This window comes from Grus americana, chromosome 4 (genome assembly GCF_028858705.1).
Source record: "Grus americana isolate bGruAme1 chromosome 4, bGruAme1.mat, whole genome shotgun sequence".
NCBI lineage: Eukaryota > Metazoa > Chordata > Aves > Gruiformes > Gruidae > Grus > Grus americana.
In genome coordinates, this window is record NC_072855.1 from 604055 (window position 1) to 630511 (window position 26457).

Below are 26457 nucleotides of genomic sequence, written 5' to 3' on the forward strand. Positions count from 1 at the left end.
GCGGCGAGCCCGGGCACCGGCGGCTCCCTCGCCCGCTCCCGCCGCCTCCCCGCCGCTCGCCTCCCCGCCGGGACCGGCGCTCCATGGAAGGGCAGCGGCGGCGGCCGGAGCGCCTGAAGTTTGCCCGGAGCGAGGTGCCGCGGGAGGTGGAGCTGGGGAGGGCGCGGAGGGTTGGGGGGGGGCTCAGCCTCCTGTCAAAGTTTTTGAGTCCTTTTTCCCCCCCTCGCACCCTCTCGGGACGCCCCGACGGGTCCCGCCGCCTCACCACCGCCCCCGACCCCGGCACCACCCCCGGCCGGTGGAGCGAGGAGGGGGGTGCGCTTTAAATGCCAGCCCCCCGGGTGGGAGAGGGCCGGCTCCGCCGCGGAGAGCCGGAAGGGCGACGGCCCCCGGCGGTCCCCGGCCATGGGGGTGAGCTGGGGCGCTGAGCCCCGGGGGGGTGCGGGGGGGCCGGGAGGGGCGGGGAGGGGAAGGGGTCTGGGGAAGGTGGGGGGGGCTCCCCTCCCCCCCCCCGCCTAGTCTTGCCTCCTCTCTCCCTCTCTCCGTCTCTCCCTCTCTCCCTCCTGATGTTTGATCCCGCCGCGGCGCCCGCAGGGATGAGCGATGGAGGGGCCGAGCCTGGCAGGAGCCCCGTGCTGCTGGCCGAGCCCGCAGCCACCGGGCGGGCCCGGGAGAAAGCGCCCACCCGGGCGGAGCTGGAGAGCGCCCTGCGCGGCGGAGGCGGCGGCAGCGGCTTCAAGGACATCCCGGGAACGTCGGCGGTCAGCCCCGGCTCCTCCAAGGAGTGCGCCCCGGACAGCGAGAGCCCGTCGGGAGCCGGCGAGGCGGACTACTGCCGCCGCATCCTGGTGCGAGGTACGGGCAGGGTCCCCGGGCCCCGGCTCTCCGCTTCCCCCACCGGGACACTTCCCGGCTGCGCTCGCCCCCGTCGGCCGGGTCCCCGCTCCTCTCCCCGGGGCCGGGTGGCAGCGGGCTGGGGGATGCTTCCCCCCTCCCGCCCCCCGGCTCCGCTTCCAGCGCATCCCCGGCCGCTCCCGGGCGCTGGCCGGCTGCGAGCTCCGGCCTCCCGGCCCCGCGGCCGCTTCCCCCGGCTCCGCTCCGTGCGGCGGGGCCCGGTCCCGGTCCCCCAGCCCGCTCCGCCGTGCGGCTCCCGGGAGCGCAGCCGGGCTTGCCGTGCGTGCCCGCCCCGGTTTGCGGCCGAGGGGCCGGGCTCAGCGGGCCGAGCCGGGGTCCGGGGAATCAGCCGCGGGGTCACGGACCCCCCGGGCCGGCTGAGCCCCGCCGGGGGTCGGGCAGGCAGCGGGAGAGGGGTGAAAGCATCAGCTTTGCTTTAAAAGCGTTGTCGCAGGAGAAAAGCGTCACGGAGCGGCGGCGAGTTAGGGGGCTATTTTTTTTTTTTTTCTCTTTATAATATCACTCGCTCGCCCGGGGATGGGGGGACGCGGCGGGTTCGGCCCGGGCTCGGAGCACGGCGGGACCCGGAGTCGGTGTATCCCGCCCCGCCGCCCGCGCTCTGCCCACCGCCGGCCCGGGGCTGGCCGGGATCAGATCGGCCTGGGTTGTAGCGAACCCCAAAAGTTTGGGGTGCCTCGGCGGGGACGCGGCAGGCGGGCAGGTGCCGAGCGCTCCCCGGCTCGGGGCTCCCGGGGCGGCAGCGCTGCTCCATCCCGGGCCCTCCCCGGGGCCGCGCTGGGGATGCTCGGCGTGTGTCCCCCCCCCCACATACTCCGCCGCTCCCCGAGCCCGGAGAAGCTCCGCGGCCGCTCGGTGAGCAGGGCCGAGGCCGCCCGGCCTTCGCCCCGGCTTCAGCCCAGCGCTCGGGCAGCGCGGCGGGGACCGGAGCCGCGGCCCCGGCTCGGCCGTGCCCTCGCTCCCTTGCTGCGGGGCCTGGGCCGGGTCCTGCCCGTTCGCCAGCAGCGGGGCCTGGCACGGCTCGGCTCGGGCATCCCGGCCCGCCCGGAGGCTGCGGCGCGGTTGGCAGCCGGGTTGCAAGCGGCCCCGCCGCCCACCGAAGCCTCTTTCCCGGTTGTCGCGATAGGCGCCTGTCGCCGACAGCCCGGCTGTCGCAGCCCGAGTCCTCCCGGGCACCTCGGCAGGGTAGCGGGCAGCGCTCGGAGCCGGTCCCGGGGTCTCGCCCAGGGTGTCTCCGGGTCCCCCGGTGGTCGCCGAGGCCGGGCCCGGCCGCCACAGCCCCGGCCGGGGTCAGGCGGGGGTCAGGCCTCCCCTCCGCCCGTTCTGGGCCCGACCGGGGCCGCCCCGACGGGCCCGGGGCTGGGAGCGGGGCGGGGGTCTGTCCCCTCCCCCGGGGCAGGGTCCCCCCATCTCCCGGCCCCGGGGACAGTCGCCCGGGAGCGGCCGGTCTCACCATCTTGCTGCAGCCGCCACGGCGCGGACAAAATGGTGGCGGGGAGAAACGCCGCAAATAAACGGGAACGGAGCCGAAATAAAGCGGGGGGATGTGGTGGGGAGACCCGGTCCGCGGGGCCACGGGCCCGCCGGCTCCCAGCCCTCCCCGGCCGGGGTCCCGCTCCCGGGGTAGGGGTCGGTGCCAAGCACGGGCCGGTGCCGGGGAAGCGCTTCCAGGTTGATTTTTCCGCAAGGTGCGTGTGGGGTTAAATTTTTATTTTAAAAAATATCTATATTTTAAAATATTTTTAATGTCCCCCTAGGCGAGGGGCGAGCCAGGTGCCGCAGGAGCCGCTCTCCCCCCACACCTCGCTGCCGGCCCCGGGGGCAGGGGCCGCATCCACCCCCCGCGCCCCGTCTTGCCCGCGGCCCCTCCGCAGCGCTGCCCGGTGCGGAGCCGCTGCCCCGGGGCCGCCTCCCCCCCCCCCTCCAGCGCACCCCCGGTGCCCGCCCGCGGTGCCCTTGGTGGGGACGGGGCTCTCGGGGGTGTCTCCCCGGTCGGTCGGGAAGCGGCGGGGTCCTCCGTGCCCTGGGACGGCCGGGAGGCCGGTACGGCACGGTACCGGGGACAGGCCCGTGCGGGACGGAGCCTCCAGCCGCCGCGATGGGACGGCTGTGCCCACGGAGGTGGCCCTGGCCGCCCGGCCATCCCCGTCCCGTCGAGGCGGCAGGGCCGGCGGGGTTGCAGGCCGGCGGCGGGCCGGTCCTCCGCGGGGATTAACGGCACAAGGACTCGCCGGCGGCGGCCAGAGTAGCCGGGCTGCTCGGGGCCGGACCCGCTGCACCGTGGGGGCTGCAGGGGCAGCTGGAAAAAGCGGGGGGCAGATCCCTGGGTCACCTCCCGGGACTGCCCCAGCGCTGTGCCCGGGGGAGAACGTGGATGCAGGGAGCTCTGAGGGACCGCGGTGCTGCTCGGGGTGTGCTGAGAAGGGCTGCGGACCCCTGTGCCCCCCAAGTGTGCCCCGGGGTGTGTGTGCCACCATGGCCACAGCAGCCTCCGGCATGGGGAGGGATGGGTGTACGTGTTTGGGGCTGGCAGGCGGGTGTGCGCCCCAGAAACGTCCTGGCAGCCATGTTGGTGCAGAGACCCCATATACACGGGTGTGCACGGTGTGTCCCTGTGCAGGGGAGAGGGGTCCCTCGTGCACACGGGTGTGCGCGGTGTGTCCCTGTGCAGGGGAGAGGGGTCCCTCGTGCACACGGGTGTGCGCGGTGTATCCCTGGGCGTACGGGGGCATCGGTGCGTGCCTTGCTCTGCTGCGTGTGTTGGTGTGCAGGATGTGTCCCTCCTGGCCTGCTGTGCTGCGCCGCAGCGTGCACGGGCTGTAAAATCGCTGTTTACCAGCTCGGGGGTCGGTGCCCCAAAGCTGCTGCCTGCTCTCCTTCCCTCTTGCCCCCCCCGGCCGGGTCTGCCTGTCCTGCCTCCTCATATTGAGCTGCTAAGGCAGAGGAGAGATTGATCCTCTTGGCACCAGACCTCTTTCCAAGGATTTCAGTGCCAGACCTTGTCCTGGACGTGCTGCCATCGGGTGTAGCCCCGTCCCCAAGAGCAGAACCTGTCACCGGCCCCGCCAGGGAGGCCAAGGGCTGTTGGCAAACCCCAGGGAAGCCGCGGCAGGACCCGGCGGGTGTTGGGGGTCTGGGATCCAGCTGGGGGAAGGCTCTCAGGAGTGGGTTCCTGATGCAGGATGGTGCTGTGCCCTTCCTGGCATGGGGCGATGGCTGTAGACCCCCCAAAACCCACACGGAGGGGCAGCGGGGAAGGTCTGCGGCATGCAATAGGGCTGCGACCTGCCTGCACCACGGCGGCTGGGGCAAGGGGTTTTTCCTCTCCCCTGCCGAGCTGGCACCGCAGGCTGTGCCCCTTTCCCTCCGGTGCTGTGCCCAGCCCGCTCCCCCCGCCCCGCTCCCCAGCTGCCAGGGGGAAATAACAATAAATAATACCCGTAATAATGCCGGCAGCGCCGTACGGAGCGGCGAGGGTGGAGGGGCAGATATTGCAGCTGCGGCTGGAAAGCATGAGCGTCTCTGTTAGCTGCTCCTTGCTGGCAGCCTCGGCTGTTGTTGTGTCGGGGGACCGTGGCATGGACGCGGGAGTGCGGACGTGGTCTGGGCATCATCTCTGCAAACGCTCTTTCCCTCACGAAATGATTCCCAGGCTGGCGTCCCGATCCCACCAGGGATACCCTGCTAAAGATACCTCCAATCCACCTCCAACCCCTTTCTTTTCTGACAGCCCCGTGCCCGCCCATGGGACTTGGGGATGCAGATCAGAGCCCGCGCTCCTGGTCCCACCGGACCCTCTCCCACCCTGGCCCTCCCCAAGCCCTCTGCGGTGCCATGCCCTGCTCCAGCGTGGCCCTGCTGGGATGGCGCCTCTGCCACATACCACAACGTGGTGGTGGGAAACCAGCTTCAGGATTGGGGTCCCTCTCCCAGGTCTGTGCTAGCTCCCCACTCCTGCTGTCCCCATGCCAGCTCCGCCGTCCCCGTGCCAGCTCCATCACCCTCTCCCAGGCTGCTCCTCACTATTTCCCCCCTTCCTACCCCAGCAATTTTATAATCCTTTCATGCCTGAGTCAGCCAGAAAGAGAAAAAGCAACTTACCTCCAGCCAGGGCTGCCGGGGACCTCGGGTCCCTCCGGGCACGGAGCGAGCAGCCCTGCTAGCAGGGCCTGGAACCGGGGCTGCTTGCCCAGCGTGGCTTCTGTGGCTGGTTTGTAACCTGCGGGAAAGCCACTGGGCAGAAATGGGGAGCTCTGCGGCCGGGGCTCACCCAAACCGGGCTCTTCACTGGTGTTGCTGGTGCTTAAGGAGAACTGGCAGCAAGGGACAAGGAGCACGAAGGGTTTGGGGTCTGGTGGGAACCCGGCGGGCAATTTCCAAGGCTCATTTTTAATACCCGGTGCTGCATCTGGCACACAGAGCCCGTCAGGGCACGTCCCAGCCCACGGAGGTGGGACAGGCTTCCTGGCACCTCGGGGCTCTGCGGATTTTTCTGGGAGAGCTCGGCCTTTCTCAGCAGAAAGTAAAAGCCGTGGCTCCTTTGGAGGGGCTGCAAGCGGCATCCCACGGCGTGGAAGGGGCCGTGCGGGGCTAACGTGGGAGCTAAACCCACGGGGGGGCTTTTGTTTCCCCACGGCCGGCTGTGGGCAGCGATAGTCCCAGTCTGGTAAAATCTGCTGCCATGAGTGGCTCAGGGGGTGCAGCACTTCCAAAACTTGTCCTTTAATAGAGAATTGACCCAAAGTAGGAGCTACTGCTTTTCAAGAAAATATTCCTTTGGGGAGAATAATTCTGGAAAGAAGGGAATTGTAATAGAGAGAAATTTTTCCCAGTATTCCCAAGGAAGGACAGAAATAAAAACCAAAATATAAATGTAATTAAAAAATCTTTAATTTGAACTCTTTCTTGGAATAGAACTTTTTTCTGTTTCTGGCTTTCAGAAACTATTATTTCTGTGATTAAGCGCTCTGTTTTCCTTGAAGACTTTTTGGTTTCTATTTATCTCTTTAACCCCCCCCGCCATTCACGAAGACTTGTCACGGTTCCCTGGAGGTTTAGAAACTGGCAGCGCTGGGGGCCGGAGGGAACAACCCAACTGTGGGATGTCGCCTCTTTCAGCCGCGGTTTGGGGGATTTTCACCGTTCCTCCTCCGGCGAGCCCGGTCACTCGCCCCCCCCCGGCGGGCACCAGCCCTGACGGTGCAGCCGCTGTTTAATTCAGCTTTTCCTCCCCTCCCGTAATGGCTGTTTTGCACCAGTTCCCCCAATCCCTTTCCTCCCCGGTCTGGTTTTTCTCCTCCCTGGAGACCTTTTCCTGATGGCCTTTCTCCCCTGCTTCCCTCCCAGATGCCAAAGGGACGATCCGGGAGATCGTGCTCCCCAAGGGTCTGGACCTGGACCGGCCCAAGCGGACGCGGACGTCCTTCACGGCGGAGCAGCTCTATCGCCTGGAGCTGGAGTTCCAGCGCTGCCAGTACGTGGTGGGCAGGGAGAGGACGGAGCTAGCGCGGCAGCTCAACCTCTCCGAGACCCAGGTAAGGGTCGTGGCGGCTCCTCCGTGGCGGGGACATCTCGATGGCCCCGTGGCGTGGCCACATGCGGCCCCTCGGGGACAGGCGTGCCGGCCACAGCGTGGTGAGGGCGGTGGGGGGAGGCAGGAGCAGGCAGAGAGCGGGCAGCAAGTGGGGCTGGGGTGGGCGAGAGCCACCCTGGGGGGAGCCGGGGCTGGGCCGAGCCTGCGGTCCCAAACCCGGGTGGAGGGGCTCGGTGCTTGCCGGGGTGGAGGGGCGCTGGCCGGTGTTTCGGTTGGGAGCTGGGCTGAGCGCGGCCGGGGGGGAGCGTGCGTGGTGCTGCGGGCAGTGGCTCTCCGTCACCCCTTTTGAGCCGAAGGAGCGGTTGGTTTAGGGTAAGGGGGGCGAGGGGCAGCCCTGAGTGGGGTCCGCAGGGACCCCCCAGGTCGCCCCGCTGCTCCCCCGTGGGCAGCATCCCCCGGCTTCCCTGGGGGGGGGTCTGGCAAAGCGGGGAGAAGAGCAGGAGGGCATCAGTGGGGACCCGAGGTCCTTCCGGCAGCACCCACAGCGCAGGGTGGGCGCCGTCGTGGGTGCAGTCGGGATCAGGCATTTGGCTGTGTACGAGCTGGACGGATCCTGCACCCCACCGCTCCCCCCTCTGCTGCCTCCGGGGCTTTGCTGTCCCGCTCCCAGCAGGGTGGGGATGCCGCTGGGGACTGTTCCCCCGAGCTGCGGCGTAGCCTGGGCATCTCTTCTCCATCACCCCGGAGCTTTGTCGGCAGGGAGGGATTTTCCCGGTTCTCCTCCGCTGAGGTTTGCCCGGTGCGGAGAGAGCTGGGGCAGCCTGGGCGAGCAGAGGCAGGAGAGGCTGCGCGTCGCTCGGGAGTTGGTGTGGATGTCTGCTAAGCAAAAAGTGCATCTGCTGGGGTTGCGATGGTTTCGGCTTGAAAATTTATATGGAAATAGCAATAATAATAATAATAAAATTATTGTGCAAAAGAGCACAGCTGGGAAGTACAGAGAAACCCCGTCAGCCCAGTCTGCCCCTTCTCTGGCCGGGAAGGTGCGTTTGGAGACAGCTACATGGTTTCTGTAAAATAATAATAATAATTTCAGGAAATAATTTCAGTTTTTCCAAACCCCTTGAGGAACAAGGTGCTTCAGCACTCGCTGTGCGGCTGCTGCACGGTCCTGGCAGGGGGAGCAGAACCTCAGCACGTTAAAATTAGCAGCTCTTGCCTCTTTTGGTGGCAGAGTGGGTTTTTTTGGTAAGGAGCAGGTTTCTGTCTGTGGGATACGTACCAGGAGGCGCTGGCAGCTGGTGCGGCTGTGCCGTGGTTAGGAGTGAAGCACCCCGCTGAGCTGGGCACTGCATGGGGGTCCCTCTTCCAGGGGGCCCAGCCGAAGCCCCAGTCCCAGCGTCACCTCCACGGAGCCCGGAGGGACCCGGCCGGGCTTGGCCATGCTGGGGGAAGAGCTGCGGCTCCCCGGGAGGCGCGGGAAGGGACGGGCAGCCCGTGCGGCCGGCAGCAGTGCGGGGCAGAGCGTTGTGCCGAGCGGGGTGCCGGCTGCCGCAGCCTGGGGCCGGGAGGGTGCAGCCTGTCCGTAGGGACTAATGTCCACTTGTGTACGGCTTGCTTGGTGCCTCATTGCTGCCTTCATCGCCCAGCGAGAAAATTCACACCCTGTAGGCCACGGCTGTCTCTTCTCCTCTTCTCTTCTCCTTCCCGCATCCTCTTTTTCCCATCTCTCTCCTTCATCTCTGTCTTTTTTAATCCCTTTCTGTGCTTTTCACAGCATTTCCTTCCCTGTGGCAAAGTCCCACTTGGACCTTCCCGGCTTCCCCCCTGCCGCCCGTCCCTCCGCAGCCACCACCGTGCCCGGGGACGGCAGTGCCAGGCTCGGTGCCCAGCCTCCTCCTCTCGTTATCGGGGTGCAGGTCCCCTTGGGTCATGGTTTCAGGCTCTCTGCACACTCAGGCATCGCCCCTCACCCCGGTCCCTGGCTGTTCATGGCTGGGAGGTTTCCTGGGTCGCTGCAAGAGCTGGGTGACGGCAGGGTTTTACAGGACCCCTTGGGTCTGGAGGGTACTGCACGGCTCCACGCAGCGTGCCGGTCCGCTCCGGATGCAGCCTGGAGACGGGATAGCCACCAGCACCACTCCTGTCCCACGGGGCTCCTCTGTGGCCCTCAGCCCAGACAGGGACAAATCCAACATTTGCAACAATCAGAGTATTTTGGGTACTTGTGGTGATTTTCCTCCCAGCGTTACCCGGGAGCAGCTCCCAGGATTTAGGGCAATTCACGGTCTAATTGCTCCATCTAAAGTTTTGTTGGGGGATTCCCAACCAGCAACATCTTGTGGCTCTTTCTTGGTCACCGTTTGCGTTGTGCTGGTGGTTGGCATGTTGGGACAGGTCCTTTCCGTCCTCTCGTTGAATGATATCCTGGTTTCAGATTTGCTCTCTGCAGGGACCCCTGGGTGCGATGGGAGCCCACCGCGTCGCACCACGGGAGGGGAGAGCAAAGCGGGGGGCACGAGGGAAGGGGCCGCCGAGGAGAGGTTTCTGTGCCTGCGAATGTTCGGGGGAGGAAGAATGATTCAGCTCCGCTCCTCTGCGAGGAGAGAGTGGTGCAAACAGCGTGATGAGATAGGAAGAGACACGATGTCATCGCAGCTGGGGAGCTGCAGCCAAGCGTCCCTGCAAGTGGGTCCGCTGATCAGGCTGCGCCCCTGAGAAATCCTGCCGGAGAAAAAAAAAAAAAAAAAAGCCTCTTTTAGGGTCTTATTTTACTTTCCTGGCATCTGATTCTGCTTTTTGGTAGACTTCGAGGCAGGAGGCTATCGCTGCCCCTTGCAGGGCAGCCAGAACGACTCACCTCCGTGTTGGGGAGCAGGGATCCTCCTGCTTTCTTGTCTCTGGCCCCCGACCCAGGGCAGGGGGGGCTCGCCCAGACTAAGGCAGGCAGCAGCAGCAGCAGCAGTGCCGGGCCGGGGGGATGCTCAGAGCCGCGCGTGTCCCCGCCGGTGCTGCCCGGCCCGGAGCAGCAGCAGCCGCCGCAGAGGCCGGTGCCCGTCGATGAGCCTGTCCTCTCCTCGCAGAGCCGCCCGCCGCCTTGCCCCGCACCTTGTCCCCGTGCCCGCCCGCTGCAGGGGCTCAGCCAAGCCGAGGGATACGGCGGGGGGGGGGGGGCAGTTTTGGAGCCACCCGCGCTCAGGTGAGGATGAGGAGGGTGCTTCCATCTACCCCAGCTCTCCCCAGCCCGGGGAACTGTCCTCCTCCCTCCAGGGAGCCGTGTACCTGTCCTGCCTCGCCGGGAGCTGCTCGGGCTCCAGCCCAATGCCATGTGTGCTTGTTCTAATTAACCCGGGGACATAGTCAGTGTTAAGCAAGTTTAATTAGCCAGTAGAATGTTTTCATTAACTTGTCAAGCCGCAGCCTGGAGGTGCGGATGTGCGTCCCAGGCGAGCTCCCACATCCCTGGCATGGAGAGCTGCGGAGGGGCTGCCCGAGCCCACCCCGGCACGACCCATCCAGAATCCGTTGCCGTGCTCCGAGCGGAGAGTAGCTGGTATCCGTGCGTCGGGCTTTCTCCAGGCAGCGCATCCCAAGGCGTTAGGGGAAAAGTGCCCCTTCTTAGTGTCATTAAGGGATAGAAAACGCAAGGCAGAGAGGAGGCTGCGAGGCAGAAGGACCACGGGGGGACGGCGGCGGGAGGAGGATAATTCCCACAAATCCCCCGGCGGGAGGAGAGGCGGGATGTGCTGGCCGGGGGGATTTGCCCGGGCTGGGAGGCTTTGCTTTCTGGGTCAGGAGTTCAATGCCAGGCTCAGGTTCAAGTGACCCGGCGTATTTGCCAGCTCTTCCTGCCCTCGTTAGGGCGAGGACGGAGGAGTGGCATCACTCGAACAAGGGTTCCTTTTGAGGTCAGGACAGGGCTGGGTGTGTGTGATGTTCTCCACGCAGCATCCAGCTCTGAGCCTTGTCCCTCTGCCGAGAGGTAGCTCATCCCCTCCCAACGGCCGGAGCTTTGGGGACAGGGATGTCCTCAGTCGAGGAGGCCCATGCCCAGGAGCGCTGCTGCCAGCTCTTGGACCTGCACACCTCCTGGAGGACACTGGTGAGCTCTTGGGCTCCTTGCAGCATCTGAAGACCCTTTGAAAAGGGATGCTGGGGCACAGAGTGGAGAGCGTTGTGCTTCTTGCGTGCCTGGCTGCTGGAAGGTCCGTGGGACCCCCATGGACCCCTTGGTGTTCCCCTCGCTGCGATGGGCTCCATCACAGCCAGCCTGGCAGATCTTCCTTGGGACAAACCCCTGGGCCACCTTGGCAGAGGAGGGTCCTACAGCTCTGTCACCGCCGGTGGCCCGATCCCCCTGATCCCCCTGCGCAGCGAGGGGAGGGCGCTCGCAGCACAGGGCTTTCGGGACTGCGATCCCCCCGACGTGGAGCAGAACATGTGAGAAAGCAGCTGAGCCAGAGAAGGGGCGGGCAGGTCTATTTATAGCCTGGCAATTAAGATGATGCCGTTAAAAATTAATCGCACCTCAAGTCATTAACAACTATCGGTCCCTGCAGCGAGAGAACAATGAAACAACGGTCGGTGCCAGCACAAGTGGTCCTCTCCTGGGGAGAAGTGCAGGAGAGCTGGGGGCCGGAGGGGTGAGGGTCACCCAGAGCCTGGCGATGGGGGCTGTGGGCTGGGGCTTCCCCAAGGCACGAGAGGCAGGTGGGACCGTGACGCTGGTCTGCTTGCCGCCGCGCTCCTCGGCCTTGGAGTCTCTGCAGTCCTCAGGGTACGGGGAAGCTGAGTTTCCAAAGCTTTGTTGGAAATCCCTTTTCTAGACCGTGAGAAAATACACGTGTCATAGCCAAGTGCGTTCTTTTCTGAGGAGACATCCATCCACCTGCCCCTCCATCCCTCCCTCCCTCCTCACACTCTGCCGTGCACAGAAAATAGTCTCCAACATCTTCCGTGGTTCGTCTCGCCTCCCCCCAGCTGCTTTTGTAGCGTCGCTGTTTCGCGCCGTGGGTGTTAGGCTTCCCGTTCTCCCGTGGGTGACTGCCCAGCGGGGAATGGTTTCTCCCCTCTGCTTGGGGAAGCCGCAGCCTCGCCGCACTGTGCTGCGGGTCGGGGTCCCCCATCCTAATGCAGCCCGGTTTGAGGGGTGCTGCTCCCACCCCCCCAGTGCCGTTCCCAGCTGGGTGCTCCCGTCCGTCCCCCTGGGCCACTTCTGGTGGAGCTTTTTTCTGGACGGGCTGAACTAACCGACCCAGCAGAAGGGTGCTGTGTGCTCTGCCAGACGGGGTCTGTCCCACCTCCTCGAGGTGCTCAGGGCTGGCCCAGGGGACGTGGGGACAGCGGGGCAGGGAGGGAGGTGGCCGGGGAAAGTGTCACGTCCAAACGCAGTAGCCCGCGGCCAGTTCCTGCCCCGAAAAACTCGGGTACCGAGTCTGTTCTGAAGCGGGTGGGTGGCAATGGGGGATGCCAGCCCGAGTGACCCTCTGTTGAATGCTTCCCAGGTCGGATCCCGATGCCGAGGGCATCTGGCTCCCACTGACCTGGAAGGGACGGGGGTCCTGGGTCCCGTTGCAGGAGGTGGCCGCCGGAGATGCCCAGGGTCACCCTGGAAGGAGCTGGGCATCTCCAGTAGCTTCTGGGTCCCCTTTCCGCACGCCAGCCCGTGTCAGAACACGCTTGTGGAGTAAACCTGCTCACGTGGACGAGCTAATCCCGTCCCCTCCTCGCGACGGGGGCACGTGGTGGGGTTTACCCTGCAGCCCGCAAGGTCCTGGGCTGGTGGCATTAAATCTGTGTCATAACCAGGTACCACGTAGCGGCAGGACCGGGCTGGCACAGCCCGCTGCCTCCCTCCGCCTGCCTGGCCCCAGCCCCGCCGGCCCCTCGGGTTCCTCAAAATTTCACCTTTTTGGCATTTTGTTTCCCAGAGCACATCAGGGAGCTCTCCTCAGGGGGAACAAGGGGATCCTCTTCTGCAGGCCAGCTTCTCCTGTGATAAATTAGATAACCCCAAATATCCCGGTACCTCTAGAGTTCCCCAGGCTCAGCTGGCATGAGGCAAAATGGCTAATGTAAGTAAATGTGCAATAATTAATTGAGATTTTTATCATTAAGCATTTTCAATTGAAAATGCCTGCACGGTAAAAAAAAAAAAAAAAAAAAAAAATTTCAAAATTTGTGATTGAAAGTTTCAGTCCTAAATGTCACGAGAGGGCTGGGTGTTTCCAGAGCGACCTCCAAGGCTTTCTCAGCATCCTCCTTAAGGGAGATCGTTTCCTAAGAATGACAGTTCCTGATGGAAATCGCTTTCCGTGACGGTTTTGGATCTGCCTTCCATAGTGGGGCAGGAGCCCCAAACACGAGAGCCTGAACCCTGGCCACTGCCCGGGGTCCCACCACCCACCCGCACCCTCCGGCCGGGTGCTCCCACCTCCCCAGTTATAGTTTGTTTTCCACTGGGAGAAAACCGCACCGGTTTGCCCCGTGCCTGGAACATGGGAGGGAGCAGCACCCAAACGGGGTGCCAGTGGCCGAGAGGCCGGGGAGGCTCTGCCCTGGGTGACACCGCCCCGCACACCCGCGCCGCAGCCCGTCCTGGGCAAATCCCGCTGGGTGTCGGAGCCCCGGGGCTGTACGGGGAATGTCCCTGCCGGGGGCGGGGGACGGACACGGCTGGTGCCAGGCGGTGTGTCCCATCCGTCCCAGGCCACACTTTCTGAATCCTCGCTGAATGGAGGAAAACAGCCGTCAGCCTTCGCCGGCACCTCCAAGGAGATGGGAGCTGTCTCTGCCCGATTTTGGGGTGTTGGAGGATGCTCCCGCCGGGACACCTCGCCCTGGGGCCAGCAGGATGGGTGGTGGGACCCTTTGCCCCCGGCAGACCTGCCCGCAGAGCCCAGCCCCTCTCTCCTTCACCCCGTTCCATTTGCAAAGGGCGCGGGAGCACCGGGGAGGTTCCGCTGCTGCAAAGCAGGAACTACCCTGAGTTATGGAGCAAAAGCAGGCCGAGGGCGTGTGTCTGGCTGGAGTTTGGGATCAGCTCCCAGTTTTGGGATCAGGGACGGGCTCCCGGCTGGGGGCACAGCCAGGTCCCAGCGGGTCGGGGACGGTTCCCACCTCGGCCATCCCCGGCACGCTGCCCGGCCGCGGGCTGGGGCTCGGTGCAGCTGGGGGCATGGCCCCAGGCACGTCTGCCCTGGGCTGTGGCAGCGGGTTCGGGGTGCGTGGCGCAGCTGGGGTGGCCCCAGGCGCTGTCAGGGCGCAGAGGGAAGCCGTGGGATGAATCCATCCCCGCTTGGTGCTGGGTCCCCATTCCCGCCGTGGCCGCGGCGAGGCAGATGGGCCGTGCAGCCGCCGCGCTGTTATGAAACCTCTGGCCGAGGCAGCTTTGGGCAGCGAGCCCACTGGCTTACGCAACGGCGGGAGCCCGAGCCTGCTCCGAGCCTCCGCCTGCCGCGGCCTCCATGGCTCTGCGAGCCCACGGTCCCGCTCGGGACCGAGGGAGGAGGAGGAGGAGGAGGAAGGGCGGCCAGGGTGCCGTGGGGAGATGGCGGTGCAGCAGGCTGGGTCCCACCTTCCCCCGTACCGCGGCGGGCGTCAGCTGATGGCGGCGGGGAGCTAATCCCGGTGAGGAAAATGGCCTCGTCTGGCGGCTATGAACAGTCCCGGGTGGCCGGCGTGCCAGAGGTGTGCACGGCGTGGGACGCGTGATGGCGCCGGGGTCAGCCCCGGGGCGGGGCTGCCAAATAATAAACCCCACTAAACGCCAGCAATATCTCCCCCAGCCCTGCCCGCGTGGCTGCCGGGGCCCGGGGCGACGCTCAGGGGTGTCCCGGGGCAGAACGAGGACCGTCCCGTCCCGCTCGGCCGCCGAGCACGGGGAGGCCGAGGGGCTCAGGGGCTTGGGGGCGGTGGGGGATGCTGGTGTGCGTGTGCGCTGGTGTGAGCAGGGTTTGATGAGCAGGCGTGACGTGCCCGCTGCCTGGGACCGGCGTGGGCTTGGGGGCTTGGGGCTCCCACCAGCAAAGCGGGATCGCTCAGGAGCCACGTCCCACTGCTGCTCAGCCACAAGCCGGCATCGGTTAGGTGCCGGGTGATATCAAAAATTGGCTGAAGAGAGGAGAGGGCACTGCCCGTTCCTCGGCTGACCAGCGTGGCCGCATCCTGCTCTGCAGGGACCGGAGCGGGCAGGGGAGCGCGCTGGGATGGACGAGCGGAGCAGGGGCAGTGTGGGGCAGGCACGGGGCTGAAACCCTCGGCAGATCCCTGGATCACCGTGGGGTGATGGGCTCCCATCCTGCGCCTCTCCAGCCCCTGGCGCACGCGGGGAGCTCAGCCTGCCGGCGGGGGGTCTCCGTCGGGATTAACCGCTTGGAAATAATTTGTTTTGGAGCTCGGAGGTGGTGGATGGAGGGCAGGGATCGGAGCAGCATCCCAGCATCGGCAGGGCAGGCACAGCCACCGGAGAAGGGGCTGGTGGAGGCGAAGCCCGGGCTCAGGCGCTCCTCAAGTTTGTGGCACAGGACAGCAGGGACCAAACCCCTCGTGTGCTCAGTCCCGGTGCCACCGCGCTGCCGGTAGCCGTGGAAAGCCGTGCTCACGGCACACAGTGCCCCACGGCTGCTCCTGCCGCTGCCGGGGCCAGGAGCGGAGCTGCCTGCTCCCGCCGTGCCATGGCACGGGTGCCGTATGCCACCGGCTACGCCGCGCTCCGGCGGGCAGGGAGATGCCGCGTCCCCGCTGCCCGGGTTTATTCCCTTCCCCGGAGCTCTGCCTGCGCTGCTGCCCTCACCCTGCCCCTGCCCAGGGAACGGGGCGCCCGGGCAGCTGCAGGGAGACGTGACCCTGTGCGGATATTCCGATTTTGGAGGGTCCGTGTGCACGTACGGGCACGCGTGGTGGGGCACGTGTGAGCACACGCGTGTGTGCAGGAGCGCGCGTGGAGCGGGGTGTGCGTGTGCACGCAGGCGTGCGGCCTTTGCACTAAAAGGCGTAGACCCCTGGGCGCAGGACGGGGCGCGCTGGCGGGGGTCTGGAGCGGAGGGGGAGGGCGGCTCAGCCGCCTGCGTGTCCGTCGCACTGCGGACAGACGGACAGACGGTGCCTTTGCAGAACGCCCCCGCAGCGGCGCCCCGAGAAGTTCAGATGCTCGGTGACATTTTGAATTGCTTCCCCTTTGCGAGGGCAGCAGGTGACACCGAAGACGCGGCTCTCCTGCCCGTGGGGAGGGACGGGGAGAGGCCGCGCTGCAGCACCGAGGGTCCGGGGGGCTCCTGGGGCCAGTTCCTGGGGGATGGATCCTTCCTCGTGGGATGGAAACCACATGCAGAGAAAAACCCGGTGGGTGGAGATGTCTGTGGGTACGTCTGTGTGACCCTTGGCAGCTCATTGAGTCGCGGAGCAGGCACTAGGGTGTGTGCATTTAAAATGAAATAAGACAATATAAAATAAAAAAAAAAAACTAAAATAAAGTAATAAAATAGAATAAACCAAAACAAAGCAAAATAAACTGAAATAAATCGAAGCAGAATAGAATAGAATAGAATAGAATAGAATAGAATAGAATAGAATAGAATAGAATAGAATAGAATAAAATAAAATAAAATAAAATAAAATAAACCAAACCAAACCAAACCAAACCAAACCAAACCAAACCAAACCAAACCAAACCAAACCTGGCTCAGACAGACTCAGGACCCGCAGGCAGCACAGCCAGGGGGACGCGGGGACCTCCTGCCAGGCTCGCCGAGGGCTCCGCTTCCCGCTCCCAGGCGTGCAGTTTCCGAGCCGGCCGGTGCCCCCGCGGACGCTCTCACTGCAGTGAAAGCTGCTCGGGAGCGGAGGGAATTGCAATATTGGTTTCCCGGCGGCGATCAGCGCTGTTCCTGCACTTTCCTTGCCTTTCTCCTTGGAGGGCTCGCTCGGTGTTTGGGCAGCATTAGCTTTGGTGTGAGCAGGGGGGAGCTGTTTTGGGGGGAAAGAGGGGAAAAAAAAATATATTCAGCCTTTGCGTCCCTGCCCCAGAGCGGCTGCGGCGCGCTGCCGGCTCCCCCGAGACCCTTCTCCCCGCAGTTTGGGGTTTGTCTGTTGTGATTTCTTTTTGCCTTACTCCCTGTAAGTGGGAACGTGATGGGAGTCACGTAGCCTGCGATGGATGAACTCGCAACTCGAGGTCCTCGGGGGGTCGGGCCCTCTCCTGTGCTGCTGGGTGACAGCAGGACTCGCAAGAGACGGGGAGAGGGCGACGGGGTGAGAGTCTCCGAGGTGCCGTGGGGAGGGCTACCAGCTGGTTTTCACACCGCGCCCTAGGAAGCATCTCCTGAAATGATCAGGCAGCAGGTTTCAACCTTCCAAACTGCTTTTCCACCCAATATGCAATTGAGGCTTCATACTCGTCGTCACTGGGAGTTGGACACCACGTCCAACCTCTCCGCCGGCAAGAAAAGGATTGACCTTGCTCCAGGGAGTAGGTAGCTTCAGCCTCTGATGTGGAGAAAAGAAAATCTTGCGTAGAGGGCAGGAAAAGTGTACCTGGGACCACCAGCGAGATGGTGGTGGTGGTTTATGGTATGCTGAGGACTGCTGTAGGGAGTCCTGAAGGCTTTGGGTGACTCTGGCAGTCTGGGACAGACTGGACGGACCTCTTAGGGTACTGGGGTGGTCTCCTTCCCTTTCTGCTGGTCGTTTTGCAGTTTGTGCTCTGGTAGCACCTACAGAACTCAGGGGAGGTGGGGACCCATCATCCTCAATACTCAGACACCGAAACATCCCTAAGCAGCACGTTTCCATGCAGGGTTGGGCAGAAAACAGAGGGGTGAGAGGTGCCAGCGTCCCAGCTGGTTGATGTCAGTGGTGGGAACGACCTGCCCGTGCCCCAGCTGGGTACCTTCGGACCTTGTCTTGTATCTACAACGTGGCAGGCTTAGACCTGGATAAGTCTTCTAGGAAGGAACATGCTTTTTTCCCCTCTGGTTAGGGTCTCTGCTCCTCCAGAACCACCACGTTGCTGTGTTAGCATCAAGCCATCCCATGCTGGCCAGGGCTCGATACGTTCATGGTGTTATCAGAGCGGGGAATGCATGACGGTGTGACCGCGTCTGTCACGCGTGACCCAAAGCCTGCAAGTCAACGTGGTGCTGGTGAGAGAGTTACGGGGCCCTTGTCCCTCCTTGGCGAGCGCACGCATGGCTGTTCTGGTGGATAGACTGAGATCTCTGCCCTGAATTTTTGATGGAAACATCCAGCCCAGGACAGAACAGATTTTCCTGCTGCAGGACCTGGAGAAGTCATAAACTTCCAAGCTCAAATGGACTCGAAAGGCAGATGGTCCTTTCTGATCAGCTCGTAGGATTTTCCTCCTCACTCTAGTCGATCCAGGACATCTCTGTTAGGAAAACCTCCTGCGCTAACCAGACAGCTCAGGCATGCGCCCCGGGAACGGTGCTCCGTGGGCAGTTCTCCGCAGGGTCCACCCGTAGTATCTCCGCCTTGCTTCAGCCCCGGGATCACGTCCTACCTCTGCCCACTCTGACAAGATGTTCCCTGCTCTTACCAGTCTCTCTCCTGCTGCAGAGACCGAGCAAAGCAGAATTTCCAGATCCAGAAACACGAGGGGCTTTACCCTGAGATCCCTCCAGCCAGTCACTGCCCTCATGGAAGCATGGACACTAGACCTGGTCACGGGAATTGAATATCCAGCACCAGGACTCCTCCAGACACTCGTGTAGACTGATAAATCTGCAGATCACGCTTATCATCATACCTTCAGCACCATACTGCGAGCTCTTGCATGCCGCGTCTCCTAGGGCTTTCAGAGCCATCTTCTCTCCGCGGCCTCCCTCCTCCCCGTCCTCTGAGAGTCACCTTCCTTTCCTGGTGCACGTGTGACCTCTCACGTCCTGCTCTTCAGTCGCATCCCAGTGCATGCTGTCATCTATTTGTCTGCATCCAGGCTTGACCTGACCCCCCCGCCACGTGTGGTCCTGGACCCCGCAGCCCCAGGCAGGGCACTGCCAGCCGCGGGAGCCGTGGGCTTTTCCTGGGGCTTCTCCCCCCTTCCTGTGCCCTCCCCAGCCGGCTGTCCTGGCTGTCCCCCCGAGTGGCACACCTGCGAACTGGCCGCTGTCTCCATTCCTAGGGAAAGGGTGTCCTTGGTCTCACTTTCTTCTCCCCCCCCACCCAGCCTGGCAGGAGAGCTGGAGGTGACGAGTTTCCTCCCACAGCCCTTCAGTTAGTACCGTAGCTCACTGGTCGGTGACCGAGGAACAAACCATCGCAGACGGGGCTACGTTACCTCCTCCATAGGTGCTGGAGATGTGGTGCCCACCAGGGATGTGCCAGCCTGGTCCTCCCTGCCCTTCCTCCAGGCCAGACCAGGAGGGGTGCCATCGCCACATTGCAAGCACGCACCAGTTCACCCAGTCACTTGGGTGAGGAAGAAGGCTGCTCTTTTAGAGAAGGAAACGAAGCCAATCTCATCAAAGCGGGCTTTGGCTAAGCACTGTGGTGGCTGATGGGGAGTGATGAATGGAGCAGAAGCTGACTGGAGAACTTGCCGTGCGGAGGAGAAACCGTAATCGAGGGGAGATGGTGGAGGATGCTGCTGAAAGACGAAGGATCAAGGCTGGAGGGAAATTACTCATGGACTTGTCAAGGACTGTGTCTGGCTGAGCTTATTTACATCTCCAGTGATAGGAACTCAGGGCTTGATCATAATGGAGGATGAAAAGGACATGGATCTACTAATTAACGACAAGCTGTATATGAGCTTTAGCCATGAAGGCAAATGTGATCCTGCTCATCTGATATGTCACCAGTGCAGATGGGGAAGAGCTCGTGTCAGTCTACGAGGCACGAGGAAGCCGTATTTAGCACAGCACGTTCAGCTGGGGTCACGGTGTTCGAGGGTGATGGGTGCAGAGAGGAACCACAGAGGTGGGTCGAGGATGGGAGAACCTCCTGCAGGAGGAGCCGACCTAGGATGAGGGCAGGGTGGGCTACAGAAAGTTTCTCTCTATAGCTGAATGGAGCTGCAATCACCACTGATGGCATCAGCCCGCCCTAGCAAAGGAGGAGCGAGAGCGGAGGATATTCCGGCTGGGAAGGGGCTCGGTGCTGGGATGGGGTCCCAGCAGCAGCGCTGGGGAGGAGGAACCCAATGGGGTGTGAGGACCATATTGCCACCCTTCCCCAGCTGAACCCCGTGTCGGGACATTTGAGACCGGTGTCACCTCCACCCTTTCTCCCTCCTGTCCTTCAGCATTTCCCCTCATGTCCCCAGGGGTGTGGAACAGGGGGTCAGCACCAGAAATTCATGCACATCACTTTATATCCATCTCTTTATTGGACTTGCCCGTCCGGATTGCTATTGATTGCTGGCATTGAGCGTCGTACCCGAACAGATGACTGCTGCCCCTGGAAGGTTCCTCCCCGGCTGACCAGGAGCTCCCAGGAGAAGCAGCAGCGCAGACCCAGCACAGACCAAAAGCCAAAACACCCAGGAGAAAGGAGCTTCCCCGGGAAGGGCCAAGGGCCCTTTGCTGTTACTGAGCTGTGCTTGTTTTTCACAACCTGGAGACGACAGCCAGAAGATAAGAGCTGGCCTGAGGGGACACCAGGGCTGCGGAGCCTGTCTCTGCTGGTGGCCAGGGGTGGAAAGAGTAGAGGAAGCAGTATGTGGGGTGAAAAGTGGTCCTGTCCTTGCCATGTCTTTCCAGCGTCGTAGGAAGCGCTCATCACGAGGGGGTACCCAGATCGTCACGTTAAATCTCGATGGCTCTGTTCTCCCGCGGTTTCTTTGAGTCTCCTTGTCAGCCCACTTGCGTTTTGGCATCCAGGGCGCCCTGTGGCAGGGACTAACACCGTCTGCTCAGGTTTCCAGCCGCTACCGGGTGACGGCACCTGATACCTCCTACTCCTTGCGTTAGGAGAAGCCCTGACTCCCGGCGGCCGGTCCCCTTGGCTGCACCAGCTGCCACGCTGCGGAGCGGGAGCCTGCCGCACCTGCCTCATCCCCGGGGGCTCGGTCCTCGCTCCCCTGTCTGTGCTTGTCCTCCTCTGACGTGCGGTGATGAGGCTGTGCTCTGCTCAGGTCGCTTGCTCCAAAGTCAGTAGGAGTGGTAACCGACGGAGCGACACCCTGCCCGGGCTGCTCAGCGGGATGGCGGAGTAGATGTGAGGCAGAAATCCTTCCCTGTGAGGGTGCTGAGGCCCTGGCACAGGGTGCCCAGAGAAGCTGTGACTGCCCCTGGCTCCCTGGCAGGGTTCAAGGCCAGGTTGGATGGGGCTTTGGGCAACCTGGGCTAGTGGAGGGTGTCCCTGCCCATGGCAGGGGTGGCACTGGGTGGGCTGGGAGGTCCCTTCCCACCCAAACCAGCCTGGGATTCTGTGATTCCGTGTCCTGCAGCCTCTTCCTGCCGTGTTAGGAGCCGCGATTCAGAGTGCTTTGCAGCGCAGAGCACTTTGCAGGGGCTGTCCGTGCCTCAGTTTCCCTTTGCACTGAAATCCGTGTGCAGCTGTGAAATCTCTGAGACCCATCAGCACCTCGGGGTGCCTGGAGGGGATGCACTCAAACCAGGAGGGTGCGGGGGGGGGCAGCTGGTGGTGGGTTCCCAGCCCTGGAGCCTCCGCAGCGGGCTTGGGTGGACGCTGGGCTGAAGGAATCAGGGTTCAGGTTGGGCTTGTGGCTGCGGGGCTCTGGAGCACCCAGGTTTGGGGCTCAGGGACGGAGGATGGTCCTCAGCCGAGAGGATGAGCTCCGACACATCCCTCCGTCTCCATCCTCTGTGGCACAGCAGGTCAGGAGATGCTGAGTGCGGTCTGCGGGCAGTGGTGTTGGGTGCTGGGTGGGTGCTGGGTGGGTGCTGGTGGGTGCTGGTGCGCCCTCCCTGCCGAGGAGACGAGCAGCCCACTGCCACCTCCCGCTGCGCACCTGGCTGGGCTGGGAAAACACGGGCAGCTCCGGGCACTTGGTGCCCATCCCCAGGGATATAATCCTGCTGACGGGGTTTCTTGAGCTCTCGCTCCCGCAGAGTTGGCTGGGGGATGCTTCGAGCGGAGAGCGCTGGGGGTCTGTGTTTCTGTATGGACTTACAGCAGACCTTCGTTAAGGTGTCAGTAATGACACGGGATTGGGGGGCTGCAGGAGTCCCACTGGGCCCCGCCGCCTGTGCCGGGGGGCTCTGTGCTCCCCCGAGTTTGCAGCTCTGGGAGGTCCCACCAGAAAAGCTGGTGGGCTGCTAATTCTGCGTCAGGTTGCCGTACCCCGGGACGCGGGACCGTGGGAGCACGCAGCCCTGCCCAAACCCGTCCCGCTCGCTGGCACGGAGGGACCGACGGGGACATGGGGAGGGGACGTCAGCCCAGGGCACCCGGCTGGGCTGTGACGTGGGCCCAGCGGTCCCGGTGGCAATGAGGGTCCCTGTGCGGGACCGAGGTGTGCACGGGCAGGGAACGTCCTCGAGAACTTCCACATGGGACCCCGTGGGTAAGGGGGGGGCAGGACGTGGGCTGGCAGTGGTCCGTGGTCCCAGGAGGTTTCGGCTGTGGGATCTTAGCTCAGCCCCGTGGTCCCGGTGTCCCCCCATCGCCCGGGAGCACCTCCCACCGCTCCTCCCGGAGCATCCCCAGCCTCCGGCCAGCTTCGCCCAGACGTCGTCTCCACTGTTATGTCCCCGGAAAGGGGCCGGGGGGCTGAGACGTCCTCCACCCCCACGCTCCATTAGCTCTGTACTGTGGGTCTATTGTGCCGGGGGACGCGCGAGGGCCGTGTCAGTGAGCGACTGTCCTGCCCCGATGAGTTTCCGATGACTCGGATGAGTTTGAGACCCGCTGGCCCCAGAGCGGACGGGGACGAAGCCTGTGCTGATGTGCTGGGGTTTATTCCCAGGGTCCTGGCCAGCGCCCGACTCGTCCGCTCCCGTCCGCCACGCTCTAATCCGAGTGTCTTCCCATCCGTCTCCTTCCCTCACCTCCATCTCCATCCGTCTGTCTGTCCCTCACGCCTCTCTCTGTCTCTCTCTCTGCCTCTCCTACCCCTCTGCTCTGCCAGGGAGGGACGGAAACGGGGGGCTGCCCTCCCAGGGGAGAGGTTAGGGGGTGCGGGGGCAGCCGCAGGGGGACGGGAGCTGTGGGCTGGGGACCGGGGACCACGTCCCACTGGGCGAGTCCGGGGCAGGGGGGTCCCATGGGGCCTCAGCCTGACCCACTCCTGACTTTGGCCAGAGGCAGGCGGGGGTGGGGATGTCCCCTGCTGGGTTTGGGCACAGAAGCGGGTCTGTGCCCAGAGATCCACGGCCACCAGAAGCCATCCTGTCCCCTAACGCGTTCCCCTGCACCGTAGCAAGGCCAGGGACCCTCCACCCTGCCTCGCGTCTTGGTCCGGCGAGGGAAGGGTTTGCAGGCGGGGACACAAACTTGGGTTTGATGACCATCGCAGAGGAGAACCCAGCACACCCCGTAGCTCAGCTCCCCCGGGAGAGCCAGCACAGCGGCAGGGTGGCTCAGCCCCGGGCTTCTGGCTCTGGGCTCCATCCCAGGGCTCCCATCCCTGGGCTCCCATCTCAGGGCTCCCATCCCAGGGCTCCCATCCCAGGGCTCCCATCCCAGGGCTCCCCATCCCAGGGCTCCCATATCAGGGCTCCCATCCCAGGGCTCCCATCCCAGGGCTCCCATCCCAGGGCTCCCCATCCCAGGGCTCCCATCTCAGGGCTCCCATCCCAGGGCTCCCATCCCAGGGCTCCCATCCCTGGTCTCCCCATCCCAGGGCTCCCATCCCTGGGCTCCCCATCCCAGGGCTCCCATCCCTGGGCTCCCATCCCCGGTCTCCCCATCCCAGGGCTCCCATATCAGGGCTCCCATCCCAGGGCTCCCCATCCCAGGGCTCCCATCCCAGGACTCCCCATCCCAGGGCTCCCATCCCTGGGCTCCCATCCCAGGGCTCCCCATCTCAGGGCTCCCATCCCTGGGCTCCCATCCCAGGGCTCCCATCCCAGGGCTCCCATCCCAGGGCTCCCATCCCAGGGCTCCCATCCCAGGGCTCCCATCCCAGGGCTCCCCATCCCAGGGCTCCCATCCCAGGGCTCCCATCCCAGGGCTCCCATCCCAGGGCTCCCATCCCAGGGCTCCCATCCCTGGGCTCCCCATCCCAGGGCTCCCATCCCTGGGCTCTCATCCCTGGTCTCCCCATCCCAGGGCTCCCATATCAGGGCTCCCATCCCAGGGCTCCCATCCCAGGGCTCCCATCCCAGGGCTCCCATCCCAGGGCTCCCCATCTCAGGGCTCCCCATCTCAGGGCTCCCATCTCAGGGCTCCCATCTCAGGGCTCCCATCCCAGGGCTCGCCATCCCAAGGCTCCCCATCCCCGGGCTCCCATCCCCAGGCTCCCATCCCGCTCCCTCCTGGCACCTGCAGAATTTGCCATTTCCCTGGAAGCGGCAGGCGGGAGCGACTTCTCCGCAGTCCCTGTGGTGGGGGATGGATCTCACTTGGGCGTTTATTTTAATACGTCTCTCTCTCTCGTATCTCTCACTCTCTCCTGGTTCTCACCTCTCTTTCCCCGGCCCCCCCCGCGCTCTCTTTCTGTCCGTGCCTTTCTGTCCCCCTGCCCCGTCCCCCCCCGTCCCCCCACCCCCAGGTCAAGGTCTGGTTCCAGAACCGACGCACGAAGCAGAAGAAGGACCAGAGCAGGGACTCTGAGAAACGCTCCACCGCCACCTCCGAGTCCTTCGCCACCTGCAACATCCTCCGGCTGCTGGAGCAAGGCCGGCTCCTCTCCGTCCCGGCCCCCCCCAGCCTCCTCTCTCCCACCTCCAACCCCATCAGCAGTCCGACGGGCAACGGATCCAGCTTGGCCACCCCGGGAACCACGTCCCCCGGGATCGGCAGCGGGAGCAGCCCCCCGGGGCCGGGAGCCTTCAGCCTGCAGGTCCCTTCTCTCGCCTCCTCCTCTTCCTCCTCCTCGCCCAGGCTGCCGGCCGCCCCGCTGTGCTTTGGGGGGCCGCTCCTGGGCAGCCTGCACGACCTCCCGGGCACTTACGGACTGGGCACTTCTGCTTTTGAGCCTTACACGCGCCTGGAAAGGAAAGACAATTCTATACCCAGCAAGAAACCAAGCCCTTAAATCAAAATGAGTGTCAAAAGGTCTCCCCCCCGCGCCCATCCCCGCGGCCCCCACGCCCCCCACGCCCCACACCGGGGTTTGATTTGGCAGGTGGGATGTGGAAGACCCTTTACCACCCACCCGGGTGTGTGTGCACGAGTGTGCGCACACGTGTGTGAGCGTGCACGCCTGGCCCCCGCCCCAGACACCCCGACACCGCCGTGGATGACACCCCGCAACTCCTCACCCCAGGGCTGACGCTGACCCCGGTCACGCCTTGGGGGGGTCCCCGGGGGTCCCGTGTCACCGGCGCTGTCCTGTCCCTCACCGACGCCGCTGGATCTGCCCGGGGCCGGGTCCCCCCTCCAGGTATCGCCCGTTCGGGGTTTGGAAGACGATGCTGTGGTCTGTGCTGGGCGGGCTGGGAGAGGAGCGGCTCCGGGGGGGGGGATGTTGGGGGGGTGCTGATGCCCCGTGGTCTTTCACCACCTTTGGTGGGTGAAACCGCAGAGCACCGGTCCCTCGGGACTGTCACCCTGGGGCCTGTGGCACTGGGGTCACCGCCGAGGCCCCGGGGAGCGGGAGGGCACCCCGAAAGGGAGAGCGCAGGGCAGTGCTGGGCTCGGTCTCTGCCCGGCCGTGGTGTCCTTGGGCAAGCGTCGGGCCTCAGTTTCCCCACCTGCCAAGGGCTTTGTGTTCTGGCTGAGGTGGTCTCGGCGCATCCCGGTGGCTGTGGGGTCCAGGTCCCCTCAGCCGGCGGGGAGCACTGCCCCCATGGGATGTTTGTCCTGCCGGACCCCCGGCCCGGGGAGGGGGGAGCTCTGGGGGGACCGATGGTGCCGGCGATGTCTCCAGCCCCCCCCACCAGTGGTCCCTGCGCGCAGGAGCAAGCGGCTGCCCTGACTCCCGGGACATCGCCAGGCTGCTCCATGCCTGCTCATGTAGAGCCAAACCGCTGCCCCAGACCCTGTTTTGGTGCTGTCCCACCCCGACACCCCCGGGGCTGCTGGAGGAGCCTCCGACCGCCCTGGGGGGGCTGTGCTGGGATGCAGCCAGGCCACCGTCCTGCCCCCGGCACGGAAACCCCTCCGAGGGGGATGCGGACGCGTGGGCAGTTGTGACACTGGGACCTGCCCCTCTGGGTCGGGTCAGGCCACGGGGGCTCTTTGTGGTGCCCAAAAGCACCCCCAGCCCTGTCCTGCAGTGAGCCCCATCCTGAGCACCCCCCGCCTTGCTCCCATCGCCTGGTCTAGTCCTGGGGGGTGCTGAGCCCCCACTGCCTGCGAAGGCAAGGGCTCTGCCCTGACTCCGGGGCAGCCTCAGCTGCTGCTCCCCCCTTGACACCCCAATCCCAGAGGGTGCCGATGGCTTCCCGCGGGGCAGGATTCGGCCTCAGGTGTGCGGTGCTGGGGGCCGTTCTCAGGCAGGGCACGGCTTGGGGATGTTGCGGGGGGAATGAGCTCCGTAGGGCTGATGGTGGGCTTGGAGCCCTGCCAGTGGCAAAAAACAAGAGGGGAATTGCATGAGGGGGACAGTGTGGCCCCCCGGCATCTGCTGAGGGGGGGGCTACGCCGGGCAGAGCCTGGCCGTTCCGTGGTGTGAGCATCGCCGTGGCAGGGGACCCTGCGGTGGCATCGCCGTGGCAGGATGCTCTGGTGACGCAGCCCCTGCAGGGACACCGCTGTGGCAGGAGCGGGGTGATACCCTCAGCCCCCTCCCGGCACCCAGGAGCTACCCTGGGGCTCGCCCCCCCCCCCCCCCCCCCCCGCTGTGGTTTAGTGTATAATAACAATAACGACCGCTGAGCAACCCCCCAGCCTGGCCCGGGCCGAGCATCGCTGCAGCCCCCCCGCCGAGGCCGCTGCTCTGTAGGGACCGGTCCCTCAGGGGGACACAGCCGCCCCGCCTGCGTGCT

The 26457-nt window shown here is 64.5% G+C and overlaps 1 protein-coding gene across 2 annotated transcripts; it reads left to right on the forward strand.

Annotated features, from left to right (window-relative positions):
• VAX2 (ventral anterior homeobox 2) lies at nt 1-24952 on the forward strand. Of its 2 annotated transcripts, XM_054824602.1 has the most exons (4): nt 1-134; nt 595-855; nt 6259-6446; nt 24078-24952. In XM_054824602.1, the coding sequence occupies exons 2-4, from the start codon at nt 597-599 to the stop codon at nt 24561-24563; spliced, it is 933 nt and encodes a 310-aa protein (XP_054680577.1). In that variant the 5' UTR covers nt 1-134; nt 595-596; the 3' UTR covers nt 24564-24952. The 2 variants fall into 2 exon arrangements, with proteins under 2 accessions (XP_054680577.1, XP_054680578.1); XM_054824603.1 differs by lacking the exon at nt 1-134 and having other exon boundaries at nt 567-855; nt 6259-6385.
• The last annotated feature ends 1505 nt before the right edge of the window (nt 24953-26457 follow it).